This window comes from Lonchura striata, chromosome 29 (assembly GCF_046129695.1).
Source record: "Lonchura striata isolate bLonStr1 chromosome 29, bLonStr1.mat, whole genome shotgun sequence".
Classification (NCBI taxonomy): Eukaryota; Metazoa; Chordata; class Aves; order Passeriformes; family Estrildidae; genus Lonchura; species Lonchura striata.
The window spans coordinates 3,395,966-3,421,263 of NC_134631.1; the positions used below are offsets into that span (position 1 = coordinate 3,395,966).

Genomic DNA, 25,298 nt, shown 5'->3' on the forward strand with positions numbered 1-25,298 from the left:
CGGGGCTGGCTGCGGGCGGAGGGGGCGGCAGGGGGCTCCGGCGGCTCGCCGGTGCCGTGTCCGGCCCGTGCCGGCCCCGGGCTGAGGGCGCTGCGGGAGCGGCTGCCCGCGGTCTCCTTCCCGCCGGGGCCGGGCAGGAGCCGCTGCCGGAGCAGCGCTGGCTCGGCCCGGCTGCTGTGGGTAGGACAGAGGGGCTGCCCCGCGGCCGGGAGCGGGCGGGGAAATTCCCGTCGCCGGAGGTTCGTGTGCCCGGCGGAGAGCGAGGAGTCCTGTCAAAGTGACTTTATTGCCGAGCAGGGGCAGAGGCCGTGGGGCATTTGCCGTGCGCTCTCTGCTGTGGCTGTAGTCCGCAGCCTCCTTTTTATCCTCATTTTCCCGGCCGCATCTCCCTCTGCCTTTGCCCACCGGCTGAGTTCCTTGGAAGGTTCCGACTTCCCGATGCGCCTGCTGCCTGTCCTCATTAATGTGCACCCTCCTTTTGTATAACAGCCGATATTCATGGCTCTGTTAAGTCTTTGTTCTTCTCCTCGAAGTTCGGGAATGTAGCGGGACTTTGAGCAGCTGTCTGGGTCAATTTGTACCATTTATTGGAAGTGATGGTTTCTCCCCTTATCTATAAGTGCCTGGTCCTATCTCCAGGCAGATTCACTCCTTGACTCTGTTTTGTTCTTCCCGGGTCCTCTTTGGTTTTGGGATTATTCTCGGTGCCCTCATTCCCTGTCCTTTTGTAGCCGTTTGTGGATCAGGAGGCCTGGCTGCCACCTGCATGCCCTGGCTCAGCTGCTGGATGAGCTGCACTGCCAAGGTGTGGAGCATGGTAAAAAGATGAGAGTTGCTGCAGCACAGAAGAGGAGAAGCAGCATTCCTTTAACCCCTGTTGTGCCAGGAAGCCATGAAACCGTGTCCTATATCCATCCTTTCCATGTTTGACCAATACATAAACTGCTCTCCTATTTCCTTTGTTAGCTTTTTTACCATTTTCCCTTGCCATCTCTTTACCAGCAGCAGTTTGAGCCGTTTAGTTTTCCACAAACTCCTGTTTTTTCTGCTGACATATAATCTGATCCCATCCCCTGGTGAAATGTTTTGTTTTTCATTTCAGTGGCTTGGTCGGCAGGAAGGTCAGGAGCTGGAGCTGTCTGGTTGGTTCTTATTCCGAGGACAGCTTGTAATCTAATGATGCCATTGAAATGATAAATGGGTTCTCTGTCTGATGATATGAATTGGTTTGCATTCCCAGGGGCTGGTCCACGGTGTTGTAGGATTTGTTCTGGTGGCCATGCAACTTTTCCCCATTTTTGGATGCTCCCTCCAGCCGGGGCTGCATCAATTGACTGCTTTTTTTGAATTACATCATCAATAATTGAATTCCAGCTGATTTTCCTGAACTTGTTATAGCAAAAACCCCAGTGCTGTGATACACCCTGTACAGCATAGACAGTGACAGCAGATGTTGGAGTGGGCAGAGGGATGATCCCCCTCTTATTTTAGTGAAGTTTTCCCAACATTCTCCATTTGCTGTTTCCCTTTGCAGCTTCAGCCATTTCTGTTGCAGAGTCAGAGATCCTCAGCATGGGCTCTGCCTTCAGCTGTGCAGATTCCATCTGTGCAAGCAGGCAGAGCTTGGGGTGAGGGGCAGAGGGAATCAGCCAATTCCTGCCCCAGGCAAGAAGAGCCAGGTAGTTGCCCCACTCTGCCCCCAGCAGTGTTAATTTGCATTTCTAAAGCTCCTCTCTTGGCTGCCTGTTTATGAGTTAAGGGGTCACTTTGAAATCTCTTCTAGTTTTGCAAAATACAGCCAAGAGGTGAACATCGAAGAACCCAGACCAAAATTTTGGTACCTCTAAGAGCCACGCAGAAACATACATGAGAAAATTCCAAGGCGATTCACATTTTTCTCCTTCTCCTCAGAATAAAAACTCATTCTCACATCTCTGACCCGAACATAACCGGCAATATAGAAGTGGGAGTGATACAAAATATACTCTAATGCTCTAAACTTTGCATTGAAACTGCACGAAAAAGAAAAGCTCCACCAATATGTTTAGTGTTAGAGTCAAGGCATTCCTTGATTCTAGCCAGGATGTGCAACAGAAATCATTCTATCCCCACATAGCCCGGGTGTGCAGAGAAAATTGTTGCATGACACGTGGCTTTTACTCGATTTTTCCCAAACCTGATCCAGTCTGATCCAGTCTAAATGCATTGGTTTAATGTTCTGTAGTTTCAAGTTGTGCAGTTTTTAGTATTTGGTTTCCTATTGGGCCTGGATTTCTTTGCTTGTGCTGTTAATGAGGTGGGAAGTGCTGGATTTCCTTCTCAGCCTTTTGCAGACCAGGTGTCTGCAGCCCTGCCGGGGGCAGTGTCTGGGGTAGGTGTTGGTTGCTGTTTGCTGCTGGGGTTGATGTTTTGCTGCTGGTCGTTATCTTTGTGGGTATCTTTTGGGCCTTCCCAGTGTGTTGAGATGTTAAACTCATCTCCACTGAGTGGTGTAACATCCCTTAACAAAACCTTTAACATTTCTTTCCCTAAGGCCAAGGCAAAGCTAGCCTGAGTAGAGAAATCAAAGGTTAACAATGTTCAAGTCTATGAGCTGGTCTATTTTCCATGGATGCACTGGCAGGCAGGGCAGTGTGTGAGTGTGAGTGAGAACCAGAGTGGAATTGTCCCGGTGTCTCCCCAGCAGCTGTGGCAGTGCAGGCCCAGCGAGCACTGAAGCTGCAGCAGTGGCAGCAAGGGCTGGCCCCGGTGGCTGGAGCTGCCCAAGGAGGGTGGCCAGGCCGAGGATTTCAGCAGAGGATGTGTGGGCAGGCCCAGGACCTTGCCCCGCTGTGGAGCCCTGGCTGCTGCTGCGCTGCCTTCAGTGCAGGCTCAGGGGGGCCTCCCATCCTCCTGCTGCAGGCGGGAAGTGCAAATCTCCGGGGCTGCAGAGACCTGGAGCCCAGGCTGAGGGGTCCCCCCGTGTTCAGCTGTGCTGGCGGCTGTTTCTGGCCTCGGGGCCCCTTGGCATGGCCCACGCCACTTGGCCACCAGTGGTGCTGCTTTGCACTCCTTAGGCAGAGCCCATGTCCTGCTTGGATTTTGGCAGCAGCAAAGTGCCAAGGCAGGCTCTGTGCCAGCCCAGCTTCCTGGGAGAGATTGCACCAGAGACAGGATTCTGGCCACAGACTACTTTAAATGTGCATCCCTTATCTCCACCCTGCACTAGGTGGAGAATTCCCAGGTAAGGATTCCTGAGATCAATTGCAAGGGGAAATAATTGAATATCTGCCCTGGCTCTGGCTCTTCTTCTTGCCCAAGCCAATGGCAAAAGCCGTACCCATGGCATCTTGGTCTCTATCCCCAGATTCCAAAGGTGTTTGTTTCTTTCCTTCCCCATTCATTCTTTGTACCCATCCTGAGCTCTGGGGGTGCCAGGGATTATGGAGGTCCCATTGTATTCCTAAAGCTGCCATAACCCCCTGGAGGATCTTTCCTGTGAAATGAGTTCTGCTCTCTGAGTCTGTTTCTTCCACAATGCCTTTTATTGGAATTATTTCTTTTGGAAATACCTTAATAAGTGATCCAGTGGTTGCTGAGCAATCAGAATTGCTTTTGCCCCCCTGTTAGGTGAGATGGTGTCACCAGAAGATATTGAAGCCTTCCTGCTCAGGGCATTTCAGTGCCAGGCTCTTACAAGCACACACAGCTGTGCCGGTTGAGCTGACCATGGGGGGTAACCTGCACTTTGTCTGATTCCCTTTCCTCAATAACAGCGTGTCTTGGAACTCTTTTCCCTTCTGCTGCCCTTGAAGAGCCATCCACAAAGACATTTTCTGCCTCAGGCCAGGCAATGTCTCCTGAGTCTCCCCCAGGCTGGGTCTGGAGCTGTGTCACTTGAATGCAGTGCTGGGTTTCTTCCCAGCCCCTCTGTGGGCTGTTCAAACAGGAGGCTGGGTTAAACCCTTCCCTGTCCTCAGTTCTGAATCCTCCTGTGCCACTGGACAAGTTTCACACTGTAATAACCGAGCACTGCTCATCCATTGCGAGGCTCTTTTGGTGATCAAAGCTTGAACTTGATGGCAGACTGGAACAGTTGGAGATCCTGTTGTCATCAGGTTTTGGGCCTCAGTTCTTTTGAATCTGTGGCTGCACAATTCTGCAGACAATGAGGCCGCTCTGGCCACTGGGTGAAACGTTTCCGCCCAAGGATTCATTTGGCATGGCCCTGTTGAACATTCACCTACAATTCCAATTTCTTTTCTGAGTCTGGAAGAGCCAGAGCTGAGGCATCAATATTTTTGGCTTTTCATTTTCTCAAGTTTTGCTCACTTTCTCCTGTCCATACCACAGCATGGAGGCTGTCTGCGGTTAAAAAGTCCTACAATGTTCTGGCTGGAACAGAGAATCCTTAATCCATGTTGTGTAATTCCTATTAATCCTCAGAATTGTCCGGCTCCTTTTTGGTACTGGGAAATGTTACTTCTGTGATTGCCCAGACCCTCTCTGGGTCAATCCACCGGGAATCTTCAGTCCCACTATTTCTCAAATATTTAACCTTTTTCTCCAGCATTTGCCTTTTTTTTATTTCAAAAACTAAAAGATGATTTTTAGACAGGAAATTCAGCCATTTCACAGAGGCTTTGTCTAGCACTTGTTCTTGTCCTCCTCATTGGAGCCATCTGATTCCCTGACAGGCAGGATAGGAGTGCTGTAGGGAGACATCCCTGGCTCCAAGGGCCCTGCCTTTAGCAGGGACTCCGTACCAGGCTGTGAGCCCTTCCTTCCCTCCCCTGGAACAGGGTGTTGCTTTTAGACACCACTTGTCCTGGTTGCTTCCAAGTAATTTGGAGAGGCTCCACATCAAATTTTCCCTGGGGCTGCCCACACCTCTGGGTTCCCTTCAGCACAGGCCTTGCCAGACATTTGACACAAAGGTACAGCAGCAATAGCCTCTGTATCACATTTTACAATATTAAAATGCCACCATCAAATTCCTTCCTAGTTAATTACAATCAGAGTAGGAAGAAAAAGAAATTAGTTTATTTCAAACCTATCCCCCACAGCTCCTAATAGTGCATGAACAAATGACACCAGCTCAGTTTTCCCATTTATTCCCTTAATAATGAAAACACTCCTTTAGAATTTTCTCCCCCTATGGGAGATAGGAAATGGAAGGAGAGGCCCCTGTGTCCATCAGGAGAGGCCTCCTCTGGATGCAGACGCAGCCTGAATGTTCTCCAGGGCTCCAGTGTGGTGGGTCCCCGGTGGGATGGGAGCTCAGAGCGCCCTGACAATCCATGTCCATGCAGGGGTGGACTTGCTCCTGCTGAGGGTGCTGCTGTCTGTGCTTGCAGTGTCCTTGTGGGCTGCAGCTGGAGCCCTGACTCCTTCCCAGGGGCTGTTTGGGTGGGCTCTGCCCTGGCCAGGAGGGCAATGCCTCTGCCAGGTGCTTGTGGCCGACCCCGTCATGCCCTGGGTGCTGGGGCCCCCTTGGGCCCTGGGGTTGATCCCTCAGGGGCTGTGGGAACTCTGCCGTGGCCTTTGCCTTCAGCTTGGCCTTTTGCTCATCCCTTCTTGCCTTCAGCTGCTGTGCCTTTGTGCCCAAGTGCTGCAGGGCCTTCTTGTGCCACTCCTGCAGCCCCGGTCACTGCCTGTGGGTGCTCATTCTCTGAGAGCTGCTGAGCTTTCTGCAAAACCTTTCCTTTCTGCAGGGACCCAAAGCAAATCCTGAACAGCAAATCCTGATCCTTCCATGTGCACTCTGCATTTCCCAGCTGTTCCTTTGTTTTCCCCGTTGTGCTCAGGGTCCCTGCCCAGCCCGTGTGGCAGAGCCGGTGCCTGTCCTGCCGCAGTGTCCAAAGGCGGCCCCCCCGGCGGGCAGGGCCGGCAGCTCCCCGGGGCCGGGCAGCGGCCGGGGCGTCCCGCAGCCTCCTGGGGGCCAGGGGCCACTGCCGGCCCTGCCCGGGGCTGGTGGGGTCAGGCAGCGCCCGGCGCTGAGCCCCGGCTGCCCCACAGCCCCGGCCCGGCCCCGCAGCTCCCCACAGGCCCCAGCCCGTGCTCCCGGTGCCGCACCTCTGCGCCCGGTGCTGCCGCTGCCACCGCAGAGAAACCCCTGGCATCCTGACCTCCTGCTTTTCCTCTCCTGGAAACTGGGGATGGAAAGGTTCTGGATCAGCTGGCAAATTGTGAGGATAAGACCCTGCTGAAAAACATCCCAATCCTGAGTATTGTTCTGTTCCCCCTCTTTTCCAGCATCCATTTTCTTACCACATAGATTCCTCCTGCTGCTTCTTGCCTGAACAATATTGCTGCACACTCCCCTTCACCCAATCCCTTCCCAGCACACCGTCCATCCATCCCCTGTTGTACAAATCCCTTCTCCACTTCCCTCATTGCCTCCCTGGGTGCCCATGTCCTTAATTACCTCTGGGGGAATGTGCAGACTACCTCAACATTCTCCCAAGGGACCCTTCAGAGACATTTTGGGATCATCATCCCTTTGGCCAGGACCCCTCCCTGGCTTTTCCTTTTCTCCCCTCCATGAGTTCCCTGTCATGTTCACTCCCCGAGGATCCCAGGGCACTCACTGATGAGATTTTCAGTGCTCTCTCCCTGCTGACTCTTCACAGACCCCCTGATGTGTCACTCGTCTGTCTCCTGGTCACTCCCGGGCCCCCAGTCAATCACCGGTGCTGCCGCCAGCCAAGGGAGCCGATCACCCAAAGTGGGTGAGGCACCTTCAGCTGCACTCCCTGCCCGCCGCCCCGGAGGGTGGAAGGAATTCAGGATGAACCCCAGGGTGTGTGGAAAAATTGACATCAGCAGAGAATTCTGTCCACAAAGCAGACGGAGGAATCCTGTAAAATTTCATTCCTAAGAAAAGGGAGAGGCCATGGGACATTCAGGCCATGGGATCTCGCCAATTGTTGGAGGACACCGTCTCATTTTCATCCAAATTTTCCCAGCTGCATCTCCCTTTCCCTTTCTGTGTTGGCTGAAATACTTGAGAGCTACAGACTTCTCAATCCACCTACTACTTACCCCTTTCATATGCACCCCAGTTTTGTATAGCAGATGATACTCATGGCTCTGTTAAGGCTTTGTTGTTCTTCTCCAAGTTAATGAATTTAGCAAGACCTTGGCTGAGCAGCAGTCTGTGTCATCAAATAACATTTTCGGAAACCAATGGATTCTCCTGTCACACCCTTATGTACAATTCTCTGGCCGTATCTCCGAGCAGTTTCAGAGCATCTGTTTGTAAAGACACTTTCCTGTGGTTCCTTCCATGGGGTCCCCCGTTTGTGGGACATCCCCCCTGGAGCAGGGTGTCCCCTCTGTGCTGCAGCCCCAGGGCTCGGGCAGAGCTCAGCCAATCAGAGCCCGCGGCGCTGATGACTCACCAGTTGCCAGGCAGACTCGCAGCTCCCCGCGTTCCCCACCTGGACCCACCTGCGCCCCCCCCTCGGCCCCATGGCCCCGCGAGGGGAATTTGGGGAGGTGGGAGTGGGGCAGCGCCAAGGCCGGGCCCCCCCGCGCTGTCCTGGCGGGAGCGGCTGCAGTGGGGACCGAGTGCGGGCGGGAGCGGCCGAGAGCCCAGCGCTGCCCCAGCCCGACCTGCCCCAGCTCCATCCCTGCCCCTGCGCTGGGATGCTGTGGGTGTGGGGGGAAGAGGGAGCCGGCAGTGGGTGCTGGGCCTGGGGGCAGGAGGAGAAGGGAAGGGGAAGCAGGCTTGAGGAACAAAATGGTCAAACGATGCAGGTGGCAGTAGAGGGTGGGATTGTGCAGGAGAAGGAGGAATAGCAGGAGGAAGAGGAGTGTGAGGAAGAGGAGAGACACAGGAGGAGGAGGAGGAGCAGAAAGAGGAAGCAGCAGAAGGTTCCACCCCTCCCTGTGTCTGCAGCCTCCCCCCAGCCCAGGAGTGCTGCTCCCCCCACATGCAGCAGGTGACTGTGGAAGTGGATCCACGATTTTCATGGGGTGAATCTTGGTGTTTCTGAGCTTTCTTGGGCTAAATGTTGGTGCTTTGGTTTTATGTGGCAGCTGAATCTTTATCTTTTGGAGGAGGTTTTTCCTGAGTTGTGATGTTTAGGGAGTTTTTGATTTGTGTCTTGGAAGTTTGCAGTATTTTTGGGCTGAATCTTGGTGTTTTGGAGGTTCTTACAGACACAAGATTCCCAATGACTTCCTGAGATGAACTTGGGCAAGGTGGAACCTCCATTCCAAGGTGCTCTCCTCTTGTTTTTTCCCCAAACCAGGATTTGTCATACCCAGGGTGTGCCTGGATGGAGGAGGAAAAGCCCCAGAGATGCTGCAGGAGGAGGAGCTGCAAACCCAGCCCAGGGAGCTGTGGGGAGGAAAGAGCCCCCCTGAGCCAGGAAGGCTGGCGGAGATCCAGGCGGAGCTCGGAGCTGGTGGAGAAGCCTCATGGCAGGGAGAAGCCCCACAAGTGCTTGGAATGTGGGAAGGGTTTCAGGCGGAGCGACCACCTGGTCCAGCACCAGAGGATCCACACTGGGGAGAGGCCCTACGAGTGTGGGGAGTATGGGAAGAGATTTCAGAGAAGCTCCAGTCTCCTCAGTCATGAGCGGAGTCACACAGAGGAGAGGCCATTCCGCTGCCCCGACTGCGGGAAGGGTTTCAAGCACAACTCCAGCCTCACCGTGCACCGGCGCATCCACACCGGGGAGAGGCCCTACGAGTGTGGGAAGTGTGGGAAGGGCTTCAAAGACATGTCTGGCCTGATGGTGCACCAGGTGATCCACACTGGGGAACGGCCCTATGAGTGCTTGGATTGTGGGAAGAGCTTTGGGAGGAGGTCAGGCCTGAGAAGACACCAGCGCATCCACACTGGGGAGAGGCCCTACGAGTGTCCCCAGTGTGGGAAGAGGTTTCAGACCAGCTCCAATCTCCTCCTCCATGAGCGGATTCACACAGAGGAGAGGCCCTTCCGCTGCCCCGACTGCAGGAAGGGCTTCAAGCAAAACTCCAGCCTCACTGAGCACCAGCGCATCCACACCGGGGAGAGGCCCTACGAGTGTGGGAAGTGTGGGAAGAGCTTCTCCAGGAGCTCTCACTTGACCCGGCACCAACGGAGGCACCACTAAGGGAAGCCCTGTGAGTGCCCCGAGTGAGGAAAGAGCTTGGAGTGAGGGAAGAGAGTGAGGGAAGAGCTTGGTGCGCTGCTGCAGCTCCATCCCCCATGGGAGTTTCCGGGCTGGATGATCCCCAGTGACCCCCGTGGGGCAGAGCCCTGGTGCCCCCATATGGGGAATAAAACAGAGAGTAAAGCAATGGAGCTGATAAAGAGGCCCGATATCTGAGGCCTGACTGAGCAGAAACTGTGGGAGACACAGACACAGTTTTAAGTCTCCCTTGGCAAGAACACTGACCAGGCAATATGGTGTGAGACTTTTTGATAAGGTAATGTTACCAGGTGATGTGATGTCATGAAGAATGTGTAACCAATGGGAAATTGTTACCAAAAACAGAGCCCTCTATAAGCACCATACAAGTCAATCCCTGTATAAACACCTGGTACACTCAATAAAATTGGCTTTGTTCTAAACTCGGATGTCCCCGTCTCTCCATGGTGGATAACCCTGTTGTGGGTGATCCCCGTTGGGTGGGGGGAAGGTGCTGGAGGGATTTCTTTCCCTTCTCCTGGTGCTGCCGTGGTTTGGTTGGTAATAAATTCCCTCCCTGTGCCCAGGCTGGGTCTGTTGTCCCCGTGCCGGTGCTCGGGGCGGGATCTCTCCCGTTCCTTCTCTGCACTGCCGGGCCTCTCCTCAGCCAATGAGAGAACGCGGTGGAGAAGAGTCAGCCAATGAGAGCGAGCGGGGCTGATGACTCACCAGTTGCCGGGCAGACCCGCAGCAGGCAGTGTTCCCCACCTGGACCCGCCCTCCCTGCCCAGTGCCGGCCCCGCCGTGGGGTCCCCCCAAGTCCCTCCCCAGTGCCCCCATGAACTGGGCTGGGTTTAACTGGGAAGCTTTACTGGGAACACTGGGAGCAGGGGGCAGGGCCAGAGTGACAGCAGGGCTGGGGGGACACGACCCCCCCAAAATTAGCATCATGATTGAGCCGGGGGTCCCGACCGGGCCCGAGGTCACAGGGAGCGGCTGCGGCCGCCGGCGGCTCAGGAGCTCTGTGGGCAGAGAAAAGGGGGTGACACCGGGCTGGGGGCCCCGGGGAGCACACACATTCCAGAGGAGGGGGGACACGACACACGGGACCCCCCAGACATTCTTGCACAGGTAGAACCCGATCCCCAGTGCCAGGAAGACGAAGCCCAACTCGGGAGTCTCCAGTTCCTGTCATCATCTTGCTGCGGCAGCATCCAGCAGCATCTCTGGGTGGTCCGCAGGGGTCAGGATCTCCCAAAAACTCTCACAGACACCCAAGCCCCTCCAAGCACTTTCCTGGTCACTCCCAGCCTACTCAGGATCCCCTGAAACCTCCCTCTTGATTCTGTCCTAACCTCCCCAGGACCCACCAAAGCCCCTCCTGTCCCTCTCAGGATCCCGCAGCCTCCTTCCAGTCGTCCCCCACTGCCTCAGGACCCCTAAAGCCTATCCCAGTCCCTTCCCAGCCCCACCAGGACTCATTCAGAGCCCTCCCAGTCTCTTCCCAGCACAACCAACCTCATCCCAATTTCTGCTTTTCCATCCCCAATCTCCATCCAGCTCCTTCAGGCTCACTCTATTCCCTCCCACTTAAACCTAGCGCCCCCAAACTCCCTCCCAGTGCCCAACAGGACCCCCAGAACCTCATCCCACCCTTTCCAGTATTCTCCAAACCCCTTCTTAGCCCTTCTAAACCCCCAACTTCCTCTCCCAGTTGAAACCAGGCTCTCTCCATCTCCCTCCCAGGTGCTCCCAGCACATCCCAGTGGCTCTTGCAGCGCTCCCAGTTCCTCCCCCATACCCCAGTTCCAGCTCACAGGTTGTTCCAGGCTGATGTTGTTGGCAGGTGGAGGTGACCCTGGCCCGGGTTGGGGTTTCCAGCAGCACCAGGAGCTGGTGGGTCCAGTCCCCGTTGGGGACCACGTCGGTGGCCACCACAGAGAGCTCCTGCTGGCCCTGGAACCACCTCAGCTGGATGGGAGCAGGCGGCCGGGGCCGGGCCGGGAGCTCGAGGGCAGCAGAGAGATGGACACGCTGGGGGGCACTGGGAGAGAGTGGGTGTAATAAATAAAATGGTCTTTGTTCATCAAAATGAGTGTTAAAGGAGATAAGAATTTGAACTGAGTAGGGAATGCAACTAGCATAGAAGACTGTGTAACTAATTATACACAAGTTGACTTTTAGGCCAAGGACAATCTGCAAGGAAGATGAGGAGCCTTCATTCCTATGACCACCAAGACAGAAAAAAAGACCCCCAGCAGCCAATTGCACCGGCACAGAGTGCATCGAGAGAAAATACATCAACTGGAAATAAAAAGGGGCTATAAAAACAAAAAGGTCAAAGGGGGAAGGTGCTCCGTGGCAGATCAGAGGCTCTCTGGCAGCCCAGCGCTGTTCTTTTGCTTAATACCGCTTGCTTAATTAATTCTTGTTAATTGATTTATCTGTAATTAGCCTCCCCAGTTGAATTTGTCCATAACAAATTTGGTGCCGTGACTCGGATAAGGGCGACCGGGTGGGAATTCCTAATCAGGGAGGCGCCCCGCTGCCTCTGCAGCGGCCCTGGTGCAGGCTTTTCCTTCCCAGACCCTTACCGACGAACCCAAATTCGGTATTGAGCACAAGGGACACCGGTAACCCCGTAATCTTTGTGCACGAAGCCGGGCGAAGACGCAGGACAGCGTGAGTATAAAAGTGGGGATCCGCTGGGTTGGGCTGGGATCCCAGGACATAACACGTGAGACGTCCTTGTAGGACGAGGCACGGGCAGAGCTCTGAGTAGTGCGGTTTGCAGAGCCCGCGAGGGGCTGGGCACCAACAGGGGCCGCGAGTGTGTGTGTGCCTGAAGGTGTCCTGGGAGATGGGACAGAGGAAAAGCAAGCCCTCTGCTTCCATGGGGACGGGGACCCCGGTAACGCTTCCCCAGATCCCCCCTGACAGTCCGTTAGGTCTAATGATAAAATCTTGGGATGAATATCCTTCAAGGAAAGGGAAGGATAGGGCAAAAATGATACATTATTGTATAAAAGTATGGGGAGGAAAACACATCTGTAGTGATAATTTATCTTGGCCAGTGTTTGGAAACTTCAAGGACTGGATTTGTCAGGCATTAAACATTTATGTAAACTCTAGAGAACCTTTTGATATGGAAGAGAGCAAGTATGCTGCTCTCTGGATAGTGGGGGAAACAAGAGCAAAACTTTTTGCCTGAAGCACCCTGGGAGGGAAAAAGAAAAATAAAAAGCCTGAGGAAGTTCCAACTGCACCCCCTCTACCATACATACCTCCCCCTCCTCCACCCCCACCAGCACCACCCACAGTCTACCCCGATTTAGATCAAGGGGGAGATTTTGATAACCAAGAGGTAGAAATCCCAGAGCCGGTCCCTGAGGAAAATCGCTGCGTTACTCGTAGTCTAACAAGGGGGGAAAGAGAAAGGGAAGGGCAAGCTCTATATCCATGAAGGGATATGATCCCTAACCCCAGTGCTGGTCAGCAGGGACAACCAACCCAAATTCTGGGAATAGGTCATGTGGAGGTACCTCTCAACTCAGGAGATGTGAGGGAGTTCAAGAAAGAAATGGGAGCATATGGGCCAAATCTTAAAGGAATTTTCTGACCCTATAGCCTGGGACTTCCCATGTGAACAAATTCAGAATCCAGCTGAGGTGGCAAAGTACCTGAAAGATAAATGCCATGATAAGTCTAAGGAGAAAAAGATCATTGCAGTGAGCTGGGCCCTGGCATGTGCTTATCACACCCTGCTAGATACTGTAGGGCAGCAGACAGAGGAAGGGGGGCAAGGAGATAAATCATCAGCTATCCCAGTCACTCAGGCTGCAGCCAACAGCCCCGGCTGGAAGCCAGCAGCTAACCCAGACAGGGAGCCTAAGCCAGCAGCTAAACCAGACTGTGAGCCTAAGCCAACAGCTAAACCAGACACTGAGCCTAAGCCAGTGGCTGTTGCTATGACCACAATGGGCCAGTGATACCTCAGGCCATCGGGGCAGAGATGCCACCTACAAGTGGGCACGAGACGGAGGGGTGGATCTAACCATGGACAGTATTTCTCAGGTGATCCATGACTGTGAGACCTGTGCTGCCATCAAACAGGCCAAGCGGGTGAAGCCCCTGTGGTATGGTGGGCAGGGGTCCAAGTACAAGTATGGGGAGGCCTGGCAGATTGACCACATCACACTGCCCCAGACACGCCAAGGCAAGAACTACGTGCTCACCGTGGTGGAAGCCACCACTGTATGTTGGAAAGCTACCCTGTGTCTCATGCTACAGCCCATAACACCATCCTGGGCCTTGAAAAGCAGGTCCTTTGGAGGCATGGTACCCCTAGGAGGATTGAGTCAGACCATGGGACTCATTTCAAGAGCACCCTTATCAACACCTGGGCTAGGGAACATGGCATTGAGTGGGTGTACCACATCCCAAACCATGCACCAGCTGCAGGCAGAGTGGAGAGGCACAATGGACTGTTAAAAACCACCTTAAAAGCATTGGGTGGGTGATCTTTAAAAATTGGGAGCAGCATTTAGGAAAGGCCACCTGGTTAGTTAACAGCCAAGGTTCCACCAATTGAGCAGGTCCTGCCCAATCTGAGCCCCTGAATATAGGAGATGGAGATAAAGTGCCAGTGGCACATGTCAGAGGTTTGTTAGGGAAATCAGTGTGGATCAATTCTGCCTCGAGTACAGACAAACCCATTTGTGGGATTGTCTTTGCTCAGGGACCAGGTTGTACATGGTGGATAATGCAGAGAGATGGAGCAACACGATGTGTACCTTAGGGGGATCTGATTGTGGGGTGAGACTCATGTGCAAATATCACTGTTTGCTGGATGGTGCTGCCAGTGTCTGTACACGAAAACACACAGACATGAGACAGAAAGAAATGTGTACGTGTCAAAGGTTTGAGCAAGTGAAAGATAGAAGTTTTTACTTGATGGAGTTTTTACATGATGTTGAAGATATGGAGATAAGGGGTGGAATGTCCGAAGGTGACGTTATGGTGTTTGTATCTCCAATCGTGTGTTCTGTTTATGTTTGATATTCTGTTCTGTGCTTTCAGAACTGATTCAGAAAGTGAAGGTTTGTTTTGCCTTGTTATCAGCCGGTTCACCTCCCCCCATGGTCTGCTGTCTAGAAGAGGCCAGTGCTGGCGGGCTTGCTTGCTTGGCTTGCTTCTGCTTTTGCCTTTGCTTCCTAGTTAGTTTAGCTGAGCAGTCCAGTTCTTTCCCTGGACTGTTTCTTTTCCTTTCCTCTTCTGGAATACCATCCAAACTGCTCCGGACTGGGATCTGGGAAACCCCAAGGAACACCAGAAGCCTTTATTTTCTGATCTGCAGCAGCCATCCCCAGTGCCCAGAGCAATCCCCAGCGCCCAGACCTGGGCGACCACTCCCAGGAAAGACTTTCTGGATTTGTTTATCTCTTCAGAGTGGTGAAAGATTTTTGTCGTCGTCTGGTGTTCATTTTTTTGGCGCTGGGAAGTGCTTTGTTTGTTAAATAAACATGTTCTTTTCCACTTCTCTCAGAGAAAATTTTTTCCCAAACCCTGTGGGTGGGGAGGGGCCATGGAGGTTTGTTTTCTGGGGGCTCGTTCCAGAGGGTTTTCTCCCAAATTTTCCCTAAACTAGGACAGCTCTGGTCTGTCTCTGGATTTTCTTGTGGGTATGGGCATCCCTGTTGGCTGTGTGGGGCCCCCGTGATGTTCAGGACTGGTGCCTGGAGGGTTGTGGGTTGAAGGGCGCTGCTGAGGGGCTGCCAGGTGCCTCTGGCACACCGCCCTGAGAGCGCCCGGTCTCGTCGGATCTCGGGAGCTGAGCAGGGTCGGGCCCTGCTGCTGCTGGGGGCAGCGAGGACGATGTCAAGGATGACAACCTCTTGCTCCACCTGACCACCGGCAGGCTGAAGATGGTGGACTTTGATTCTGACATCTCCTTCAAAGCCAGGTTCCACAGGGAGTTTGCAGATAAGTCCACACGCAGGGGGATGCTCCCAGATTTGGGCATTGCACAGCCTGGCTGGGAACCAAAGGTTCCCCCTTTGCTGGGGCGGATGCAGCTGATCCTTCAGTCGGCTGCCAGGCTGCTTTTGGCAGGGCTGGGGCATGGGCTGGGGTGGGTACGAAATGGGAGTGGGCTCCTGGCCCTGCCAAGAGCCCCCAGCACCCACCGTACCCCGGGCTGGGGCTGGGCTGGGGCAGCCAGCCCGACACAAACAAACCCCCATGGTGGGAGCAGAGGTGGGACTCCAGACCCTGTGCAGGGGCTGCTTTGCTTTGCAGGCAAGGAAGGGCTTGGGCTGCTCCACTGCCCTTGTTTGCTTTGGGATCACCATGGGGGCAGTGCAGGGGAAGGGAGAAAGCCTGGGATTCCCCAACCATGGTGGGTTTTTCCTTGGCATGCAGGGTTTGGGCCTTCCTTAAGCCCTGACAGAGGTAAGATCTTTGACCTTTTTTCTTGTTCCCCTTTTTGTCTGTAACCTATTTTCCATAATTTGATGTTTGTCTTTCTAGAGGAAGCGTTTCAGGTGGAGTCCAGTCTGGATCAGGACGTGCTTGGGAGCAGCTGCGGCGTGGATGGGCCGTGCCCTTGGAGAAGGCTGAGGGCATCGTTTGGGAGCAGCTTTTCTTCCAGCGGGGGATGGCGTGAGGTGGGTCCTGTCTGCTGGGGATGGTGGGGTCAGAGCTCTGGGGAGATGGCAGCGAGCACAGGAGCGTCCTGCTCTGGGCAGCTGCTGAGGGCTGGAGGTGCCGTGGCTGGCTGCAGGCTGGGCACATGTCCTGCCCTCCTGCTCTGCTCCCAAAGGCAGCAGTGATGGGCAGCTCTGGGCACAGCTCTGGCACGGCCAGCATGGCCTGGGCACCACGGGCGGCTGGGACAAGGGGACAGGAGCCTTCAGCTGACGGGGCTTTCTGGTTTCTCTCCTTGCAGCCGGGCTCTGCGGGTGCTGAGGCTGCTCTGGGCTCTGCCAGGGCCCTGCTGGAGCTCAGCACCGGGCTGCAATCAGCCAAAGGAGAAATGGGGTGACCTGCAGCACAGACTGGCTTGAGCATTTGAGCAATACAGCTCAAGAAAACATGCAGCCACCCAAAAAATAAACTTGTTCAATAACTTCTGAAATGAAATCAATCTGGGATGACCCCAAATGACTTTTTGCAGCTTGCTCAAGCAGTAGCTCAGCCCTTCTCTGAACTGTTCTCTCTTCTCCCTGCCTTTTACATCCCAACTGCTTCCTCTTTTCCCCCAGTGAGTTCCCAGCCTATTCCAGTCTCCATCACACTGTTCCCTTCCTTTGTGCCCCTCGCCATGAGGAAGGCTGAGCCCCAGACTTAGGGACTCATCCTGTCACTGGCTGAGGAGCAGCAATGTCTCAGAGGTCTGGTGGGATTTTAGTGTCATTCAGAGCTGCTCTCCAGCCCCCAGCTCTCCTCACTGCTGAGTTCCCTCTCCTTTTTCCTTGTCCTTGCAGCAGGATGAGCTCTGTGAATCCCCTGGAGCCTCCCCACTCTTTCCAGCCCACGCACCCACCTCAGTTAGGCTGAAGCTGCAGCTTCTCTGTCTCCTCTGGCACACCAGTGCAGTCCCCTGTGCAGGGAGCCCCAGCCCCAGAGCACAGCACTCAGCAGTGCAGTCGGGGCTGGAGCAGCTGCCCTGCAGCCCTGGCTTGGCTCTTTGTGGCAGGGAATGCTCCCTGTTTGCAGCTGTCCCTGCAGGATGGCCCCAGGGCAGAGCCCAGCCGGGCTCCCACTGCAGCCCCTGAAGCTTGGGGCAGACAGTGGTCCTAGAGCTGAGGTTCACGGGGAGCTCCCGGAGCTGTGCCTCGCACTCTGTTGCCGTGTCACTGTGCAGGCTGGCTTGTACGGGGTGAATGTACCAGCCCTGCTTTGACTGACAGGGGCCGGGCCCATCACATCTCTCCCAAGGCTGCAGGCATTGCCCAGGCCAGAATCTGAAGGGGCACAGAGATCAGAGCAGTGAAATCCAGACTGGGTTTTCAAAGGTCCTTTAGAAGGAAGGGCTTGAGAATAAATGTGCTCTGTTTGCCACATAAACATCGGGGTGAGTGGTCTCTTTGACTCCAACCCATATTCCTCCCTGAGCCAACATTACCCACTCCCTCACACGTCCCCCCCGTGCCTTCCCACTGCCTTGTCCTGTCAGGGCTCCCACAGCCCCTCATCCCTTTGTGGCCCCGTCTCCTCAGGTTCTCCCCAGCCCGGCCAACCTGCTCGGCAGCAGCACCGCAGCCCCACAGGAGCTCCAGAGGAGCCCCACCAAGAGGCACCTGGGAGCCCTCAGCAATCCAGCCAGGAACACACGGGCAGGAGGACACGGATGGCGCTTCCTGGCTGGGACAGGGCTTGTGGCCATCTCCAGGCACCGCTCTCACAGAGATCCCCACAGCTCCAGCCCCTGCCCATCTGCTCTGTGGGCAGCACAGAGGCTTCAGCAGAACCACCAAAGGTCAAGGGGCTTCTGGCCATTTTCCCTGCAACCCTGCATGCCTGGGCAGCTTGCTGAGCCCAGGAACCCTTTTCTCCCTCTTCCCCTAGGCCCCGCAGAGCCTGGGCAGCAAAAGAAAGATCCTGGGAGTCTGTCTATAGCAACACATCCTATATTTATACGCTAAAGAAAAAAAAAAAGAAAGAAAAGAACAACCTTAAAGAAACAAAACATTTCTGCTGGCTCAGGTGGCCCCAGCAGACAGAGCCTCTGGAATCAGCTCTCTGCAGAGCTCCAGCAGCGCAGCCAGCCGAGCCCCGACAGACGAGGCCGTCTCCTCCATGCCCTGCAGAGCCGATCACGCAGGCTGTCAAAGGTGGAATATGGAGCTCTCTCTGCTTCCTGGAGAATGTACAATACTTGAACTGCCAGGCTTGCGACGGCAACGCTGTTGTCATTTTCCATGCCTTCAAGGGCTGAAAGAGAGAGGAACAGAGCCATGGTCAGTTCCCACATCTGAGGGGACCCGAGGGGACTCTGTGCCAGGGCCATCCCAGCAGGCTCTGGCCATGGCCAGAGGGAGCAGAGACCAGCCAGATCAGTCCGAAGCTGCTGGCCACGAATCCCCCAGGTGCCCTGAAAGCTCTGTGTGCTCTGCCCACGCCGGCCCTGGTCCGCACAGGGAGCAGAGCCCTCCGCAGCCGGGGCAGGGCTCGCAGCTCCCCCGGCAGCCCCCGCTGGCAGCCCGCTGCCCTCACTCACCCTCAGAGAGGAGCTGGAGCTCTTCCTTCCTCCCCCTCAGGTGCCGCCCGGCCGTCCCTGGGAACACAGAGCCTGTCAGGCCCAGGGCACAGCTCCCTGCCAGCGGCGCCGCCAGCCCTGTGCCCACACGCCCTCCTGGCCCGGCTCGTGGCTCACCCATGAACCTGACGGCCGCCTCTCGCAGGGGCTCCTGTGGGCTCTGCAGGTAGGGCAGGGCCCGGCGCAGGTGCTCGGCCACGCTGCTGCTGTCCTCTGCCAGCTGGAGAGAGCGGCAGGAGGGAAGGGTTGGCCCCGCAGCCCCCCGGGCCGGGGCTCCATGGGCACCCGGCTGGGGCCGCAGGAGCCTGGAGCAGAGCCCGCGCGGCCTCGGGCTGCAGCAGCGGGCAGGGGCACAGCTGCCAGCCCGCACACCGAGCACCGCGCTCAGGGGCTGCTCCAGGCTGGGGCTGCGGCTTCCCGGCCCTCCTTACCAGGCACTCGGGGAACTGCCACAGCTTCTGGTTCTTCACCAGCTGTTCAAGGTCCCTCCTCCTGAGGAACTCGGCCGCACAAAGCAGTGTTTCCTGAGAAGCCTGGAGAGCAGCAGAGACGCGGAGATGGCCCCAGAGGCCAGGGCGCAGGACCCCGTCCCTGTGCCAAGGCCAGCAGGAGCTGCAGCCTGCGAGGCGCCAGGGCAGGGCCAGCCCAGCCCCTACCAGGGGCCAGCGGCAGCTGCCGAGTCCTCACCTCTGCCACTCGCTGGTTCTCATCGTGGCAGTGGAAGAAGAGTGGCAGCAGGCTCTGGCGCACGTGTGCATTCAGGACCTTTCTCTCCTCTTCTGGAAAAAAATCCAGCATCTCTCGGAAGACAAACAGGGAGCACAACTGCACCTCGCTGTCCTCCTGTAGGAAAGGAAGGAAGAAAGACCTCAGTGTCAGTTGCTTCCGGCCCACCTGGGCACAGCCTATGAGTGCACAGGGCACAAAGTGTGTGGGCAGCACCCGCTGGGTGTGGCTGGAGGCGCAGAGCCTTACGTTGTCAAAGAGTGGCAGGAGCGCCTCAGCCAGCTGCAGGGCGAGGGTGCTGGTTACTGGGGCACCATTGCAGAGGAACAAACCCCTGAGGAGAACCGTGGTCATCCTGAGCATGACGCTGTCATCTTCCTTCAGGAGCTCCACGAGCCTTTCATGCAGGCTCCACATCCTTATGGCCATCTGCTTGTGGAACACAAGTGTGTGAAACACCATCCTGCTGCCACAGGGCCCAGGGGCCAAAGGCCTGTGCCAAAGCCCTGGGGCAGCTGCAGGAGGAGGCAGGAGAGCTGACAGCAGCTGCCCCAGTGCCCCAAGGCCAGCCAAGCCCCAGGGACTGCCTTCCCCAGCCCCACGCTGGCAGCACGGCTTCAGCCCCTGCGCTCTTCTCACCGAGACACTGGTGGTGCCGAGCGCCACGAGGCCTCGGAGTGCCAAGCGACGCCTCCCCCTGCACTCGCCCTGCAGGTGCTTGGACAGGAACTGCAGGACGCTGTCACGGCACTCACTCAAGTTCAGGTGCTCCAGGATCTGAAAGGCACAGGCCGGTGACGGGGGAGCGGCCGGCGGGAGCCCAGAACCGCCCAGGGCCGGGCCCAGGCAGCAGCACAGGGCGCGGGCTCCGTCCCAGGCACTGCGGCCAAGAGAGGGCAGAGAGCCGGGAGGCAGCTCAGCGAGGCAGCGCCGGCCTTCAGGCTCACCTCCACAAGGAACGCCAGGGCGGCCAAATCCCGGCACGGCGTGTCCTTGCTGAGCAGCCCGAGCAGGTGGAATGCAATCCCGGAACACGCGGCTTCGGATGCGCGGTGCATTTCTCTGACAGGAGGAAACACTAGTCAAAGCCCTCAGCCAGCGGGGGCAAACCTCTCCCAGGACTGCCTCACAGAGCTCTGGCCTTTCTCCACCACCCTGCAAGGGGCAGCTGAGCCCTCTGGGAGGTTGCTGCTCTTGGGCACGCTCCTCTCCCAGCCTTTTGCAGCCTCCTTGGCCGTCCCTTGGGGACAAGGCCTTCTGGCCCACGGCCACGGGGACTGTGTGGGGCACCTCGGGCACAGGGCACACATGCTGGGGACAGCTGGGGAGCAGGGGGTCTCACCTGGCCAGCACGCCCACAGCACAGTGCTGGGTGTCAGCACAGAGCAGTGTGTCCCAGCCACGCTTGTCTTCCATGGCCACCACCACATCCTCATAGTGCAGTCGGCAGAGCAGGGCCTTCAGGGTCTGCTCTGCAAAGCTGTGCACAGAGCAAAGCCCAGGTCACACTGGGAGCACTGGCCCCTGCCCTGGGCACATGGCAGGGACAGGAGAACTGGCATGGAGCACCTGCTGGGGCTGGTGGCAAGACCGTGTTGCTGCTGGCATCCCTTCCAGAAGGTATTGACCTCCTCTGGCACATCCAGAGTGCTGAAGAGCACTTGGAAGAGCAGATGCACAAAGAGGCCGGGGAAATGCACGGTGACTACATGTGGCACACAGGGCAGCTGGAGAATCTTCCACATCACCACGGTTGCCTGCAAAGGACAGAGCAGCCTGAGACAGCGCTCAGTGCCGAGGTGTCCGTGTGGCAGGGCCCGAGCACGGGAGGGAGAGGCCCGGAGAGACGCAGGGGGAGCACCGGGCCTGGTGGCCCTGGAGCTGCCCCGAGGCCAGGTTTCAGCCCAGCGCCTGAGGCAGGGAGACGCCGTGGGGGAGGGAGGATGGAGAGCTGCTGGAGAGGTGGCCTTGGGGCCAGCAAAGGCAGAAACTCACAGCCAGGGCAAGGACAGCCGTGTGGTCCCCATCGGAGGTGCACGTGCTGTGCTCTGGCCAGCTCCCCAGCACATCCAGGAGTACGAGCATGGCCGGCTCTGCAGTCCTGGGCGAGCACATGATGCTCTTCCACATGGCCAGAGCAGCTCTGTGGGGTCAGAGCTCTGTCTCAGAGGAGTCTGGGACACAGCAGCGTGGCCTGGGCAGCAGCGGGGAGCTGAGCTGCTCTGCCAGCCCTGCCTCTGCCCACTGCCCCTCACTGGCAGCATGCAGGCAGCCCAGCCCTGTGGGGACTGGCCCCTGAGGGACAGGGGGGAAGCATGGCAGCACGCTGCGGGGCTGGCAGGGGCCAGGGCTGGCAAAGGGAGCAGCCAGAGGGCCCTGGAATTCTCTGTGTCAGACACCTGGGACAGGCTGCACAGGGGGAAGGGCTGCTGAGCCCCGAGCCCTCTGGGCAGCTGGGCCCCGTACCTGTCACACAATGGGGCCACACGCAGGAGAGCCATCACCACGTCAGAGGGCTGTGCCTCTGTCAGATCCAGAAGGGGCCTGTACAGATTGTACTCAGGAAACTCATTGGCCACGAGCCACTGGTGGATGAACCTCACCATGGCGGGCACCTGGAGAAGGCAGGGGAGACTTGGAAAGCTGCTGGAGGAAGGAATGTGCCCAGCTGCCCCAGAGAAGTGCTTCCCTTGCCACCACACTGCCATGGCCTCAAAGGCTCCCAGGGAGCAGGCGTGGCTTGGGAGGCCAAGCAATTGCTGGGAGAAGAATAGCCAGGCCACAGGCTGCTCACTTGCTCTGGGCTGGAAGGACCCTCCTCCACAAGCATATCCAGCAGGGCAGCGCTGGTCTTGGTTTTGAAGATGGGAGAGTACGCTCTGAGCACGGTGCCCATGGCGCTGCTCTCTTCCTCCCGAATCCTCTTCATGAATTTGCAAACCATCTGCAGCAGAAGGGCAAGAAGCCCGGGATGCTGCATGGAGTGCTCCGAGCACAGTGCTGGGCTGAGCAGTGCCAGCAGGCCCAGCCCAGGTGGGGATGGCTGCAGGTACCTGCGCTGTTCTGCGGAAGCGGCCACGGGTGCGTTCCTGCTCTCGTGTGCGCTGCACGGCTGCACCTGGCAAAGAGCGAGCGCAGCCTGAGCTGAGGGGCTGCGGGAGAGTCCGGAGAACACAGCCCAGCCCTGCGCTGCCCAGGCAGGGACAGCCCCGCGACGGCCCAGGGCACGGAGCACGGCTGTGGGGTGTCTGCCCGGGCCCTATTCCATCCTGTCCATGGGCATGGCCCCAGGGGATGGCATGGCATGGCATGGCATGGCATGGCATGGCATGGCATGGCATGGCATGGCATGGAGCCAAGCTGGCTGCAGGTACCAGCCCTGTGGCCCAGCTCTGCCACTCACCCTTCTGCCGTGGCTGGAACTGCTCCAGCTCTTCAGGCTGCTGTGCTGGGGCAGCTCCAGGGCCTTCTTTCTCCTCCTTCCCCCAGGCCAGCTTGGGCACGCTCGCAGGTCTGAGCTCTACGTCGCTGCCTGGATTCATGGCTGCTTGCAGAAGGTAAAAAGGAAAAGGTCCGAGTCAGCAAGTGCTGCAGTCGTGCCTTGAGGGCACCTGCAAGAGTGAAGTCTTGGCAAGGCTACAGGACAGCAAGTCCTGCACTCTGGTCCTGGGGGCTCCAGCCACAAGGACAGGAGACTCCTGTCAAGGGCAGTGAAAAGCAAATGCCACAGTCTGCCCTCGAGGGCAGCTGCAGAAGAGATGCCTCGGGAAGGCCAGGGGTCACCAAGTGCTCTGGTCTGCCCACGAGCTCACCTGCAGGAATAATACCTTGGGAAAGCTCTGGGTCAGCAAGGAACGAGTGGCTGTCTGAGGGCTCCTCACAGCACCGCTCTCTCGCGTCCTCTCTCGTCGTGTGCACCGAGCACTGTGGAGTGTAACTGTAACTTGTAACTGCCAACACCTCTGCCAGAGCGTGTCACCAAGGGCCCTTGGAATCCCTGCCCCGTTCCATTCCACGGTGACCATGCTGCACCGTGTCACCAAGGGCCCTTGGAATCCCTGTCCCGTTCCATTCCACGGTGACCATGCTGCACCGTGTCACCAAGGGCCCTTGGAATCCCTGCCCCGTTCCATTCCACGGTGACCATGCTGCACCGTGTCACCAAGGGCCCTTGCACGCACTGCCACCTGCCCTGGGGCCACCCCCAGCCCCCCAGAGTGGCCCAGGGTGGAAGGAATGCCTTGGCCCAGTTGTGTCAGACAGCCCAACAGGATCTTTAGGAAGGGCTCAGCCCATCAGCAAACGCTGCCCTGCTCTGCGGGCTCAGAGCAGCAGGAGCCCCCGCAGCTGCCGACGCAGCCGCGGCGGGAAGGGCACGGGGCCTCCACAGAAGCTGGCACGGCCTCCTCGGGACACGTCCCACATGGTGGCCATCATAAGCACGGTCGTGGGACACAGACCGGGAACGTGTGGGCCAGGGCAGGAATGCTGCTCTGAGCCCTGGGGCCCGGGCAGCGCTGACAGCAGCAGGTGAGGCACAGTCCCTGCCCAAGCAGAGTTCCCCCGAGCCCTGGCAGCACCGGTCTCCTGCCCCAGAAACCTGTGCCCCAAAAGGGCTTCTCTGCCCGAGGGAAGCCAAAGCTGGTGTGCACTGGGGGCTGTGCTCCGTCCTACAGGGGCTGTTGGGAGCAGCACCTGGAGCAACTGGTGGCAACACTTGGTGCGTGTCAGATGTTGTTGCTCCTTCCTGGGATGATTTTTTCATGGAAGGGATTAGCAGCAGCACAGAAACACCAACAGCTACTGAACTTCACAGGACAAAGAGACTCCACCAAAACACTGTCATGTTTCCTTGTGCTTTTGTGTCTTTCTTGCACTCTGAAAGAAAAAGAATTGGCCCAAGCCCTGCTATTCAAATCTCCAGCTGCTGTGTGTCTGCCTGTGGCAGCTCACTGCAAACACAACTGGCTGCCTGCTCAGCTGGGCAATGGACAGCCACAAACAGGGAGGGCCCTGGTGAACATCTCTTTGGTCTCGTGGGGCAGCGAGGGCACAGGAGACAAAGACTGCTCCTCCCAAGTTCATGGGGCAACAGAGAGATTTTATTTCCCAAGCCCCCCCTTACACAGAGCATTTGAAAGACCAGGCCTGGAAGCTCTCATTGGTTTGAGCTCCATGCCCCTTCAGGTTCTGGCCCGTGAGGTGCCTGCAGTTTTGGGAGATATTTGATTGGTCAAGACCCCTGTCAATCATGGTAACACCTCACCCTTCTTTTCTTTATAAAATTCTGTGTATTGTTCTCTGTCACCCATCTGCAAGGGCCCTTTGCCAACATGGTGACAGAGGACAGCGTGCATCTAATTTGCACTGGAGCTGCAGCATTCCCCTCCAGGAACTGTTAGGGGAGAACTCAGGCCACAGGCATAATGCTTCTTGGTTACAAATTGAACTTATCTCTAAAAGCAGAAAGCTATTTAACCCTGAGCCCATTTAACACTTGGAGAAAAACCCAATTTTAAAAAACAACCTTTAAGCACTTGATCCCTTGGGGAAAAACTGAACTCCCAGAAAACAGTCTGTAAACAGAAAAACTGTTTGTAAACATGAGAAATAATTTGTAAAGAAATCAAGTCCTTCTATGAACTGTCCATGAGGCAGGTGATCATTTTTAATGCTGTCTGTGGTTTCCAGTGTCCATATTTTAGGCAGCTGTATTGTACTGTTGTAGGATTTATTGTAAAACATGAGAACAGACTCAGAGGGGAGGAGGGTGTACCCTCAATCCAACCCCTTTCCCCTTTTTTCTTTGTCTAAGAAATCATAATAGGATTAGAACATGGATTTTGAATACTATTAACTTATGCAAAATTTCATCCACGTTTACTGATAATATTTTTCTTTACCAGCCAGGTTCAGGGTGAAGAACTTGATTGGGAGATGTTTTGATCAGGGCAAGGAACTTGGTTAGGAGATATTTTCTGTATTTCTATTTTTTCTAGTGCAAACCATATACTTTTTTCCCTTTGTTCAAAGTTAGAAATTTTGTTGTTGACTTTAATAGCTGACTTTTAAAATGATGACAAGTGGCAGAATTTCAGTGAAAAAACTTTGCAACTGCAATTTGCTTATGATAAATCGATGTTCTATGTGTACCTCAGTGGATATTCTTTGAATCATACCAGTTTATCTTGAAACAATGCAAGAATAAT

General features: G+C 56.2%; 1 protein-coding gene across 1 annotated transcript in view; it reads left to right on the plus strand.

Annotated features, from left to right (window-relative positions):
- LOC144247620 (uncharacterized) overlaps positions 1–25,298 on the plus strand; it is a 660,598-nt gene that overhangs the window by 617,230 nt on the left and 18,070 nt on the right. The window contains exon 11 of the mRNA XM_077788929.1: positions 8,414–9,076. Coding sequence (XP_077645055.1) covers positions 8,414–9,076 — 663 coding nt within the window. The remainder of the gene's footprint in view (positions 1–8,413; positions 9,077–25,298) is intronic.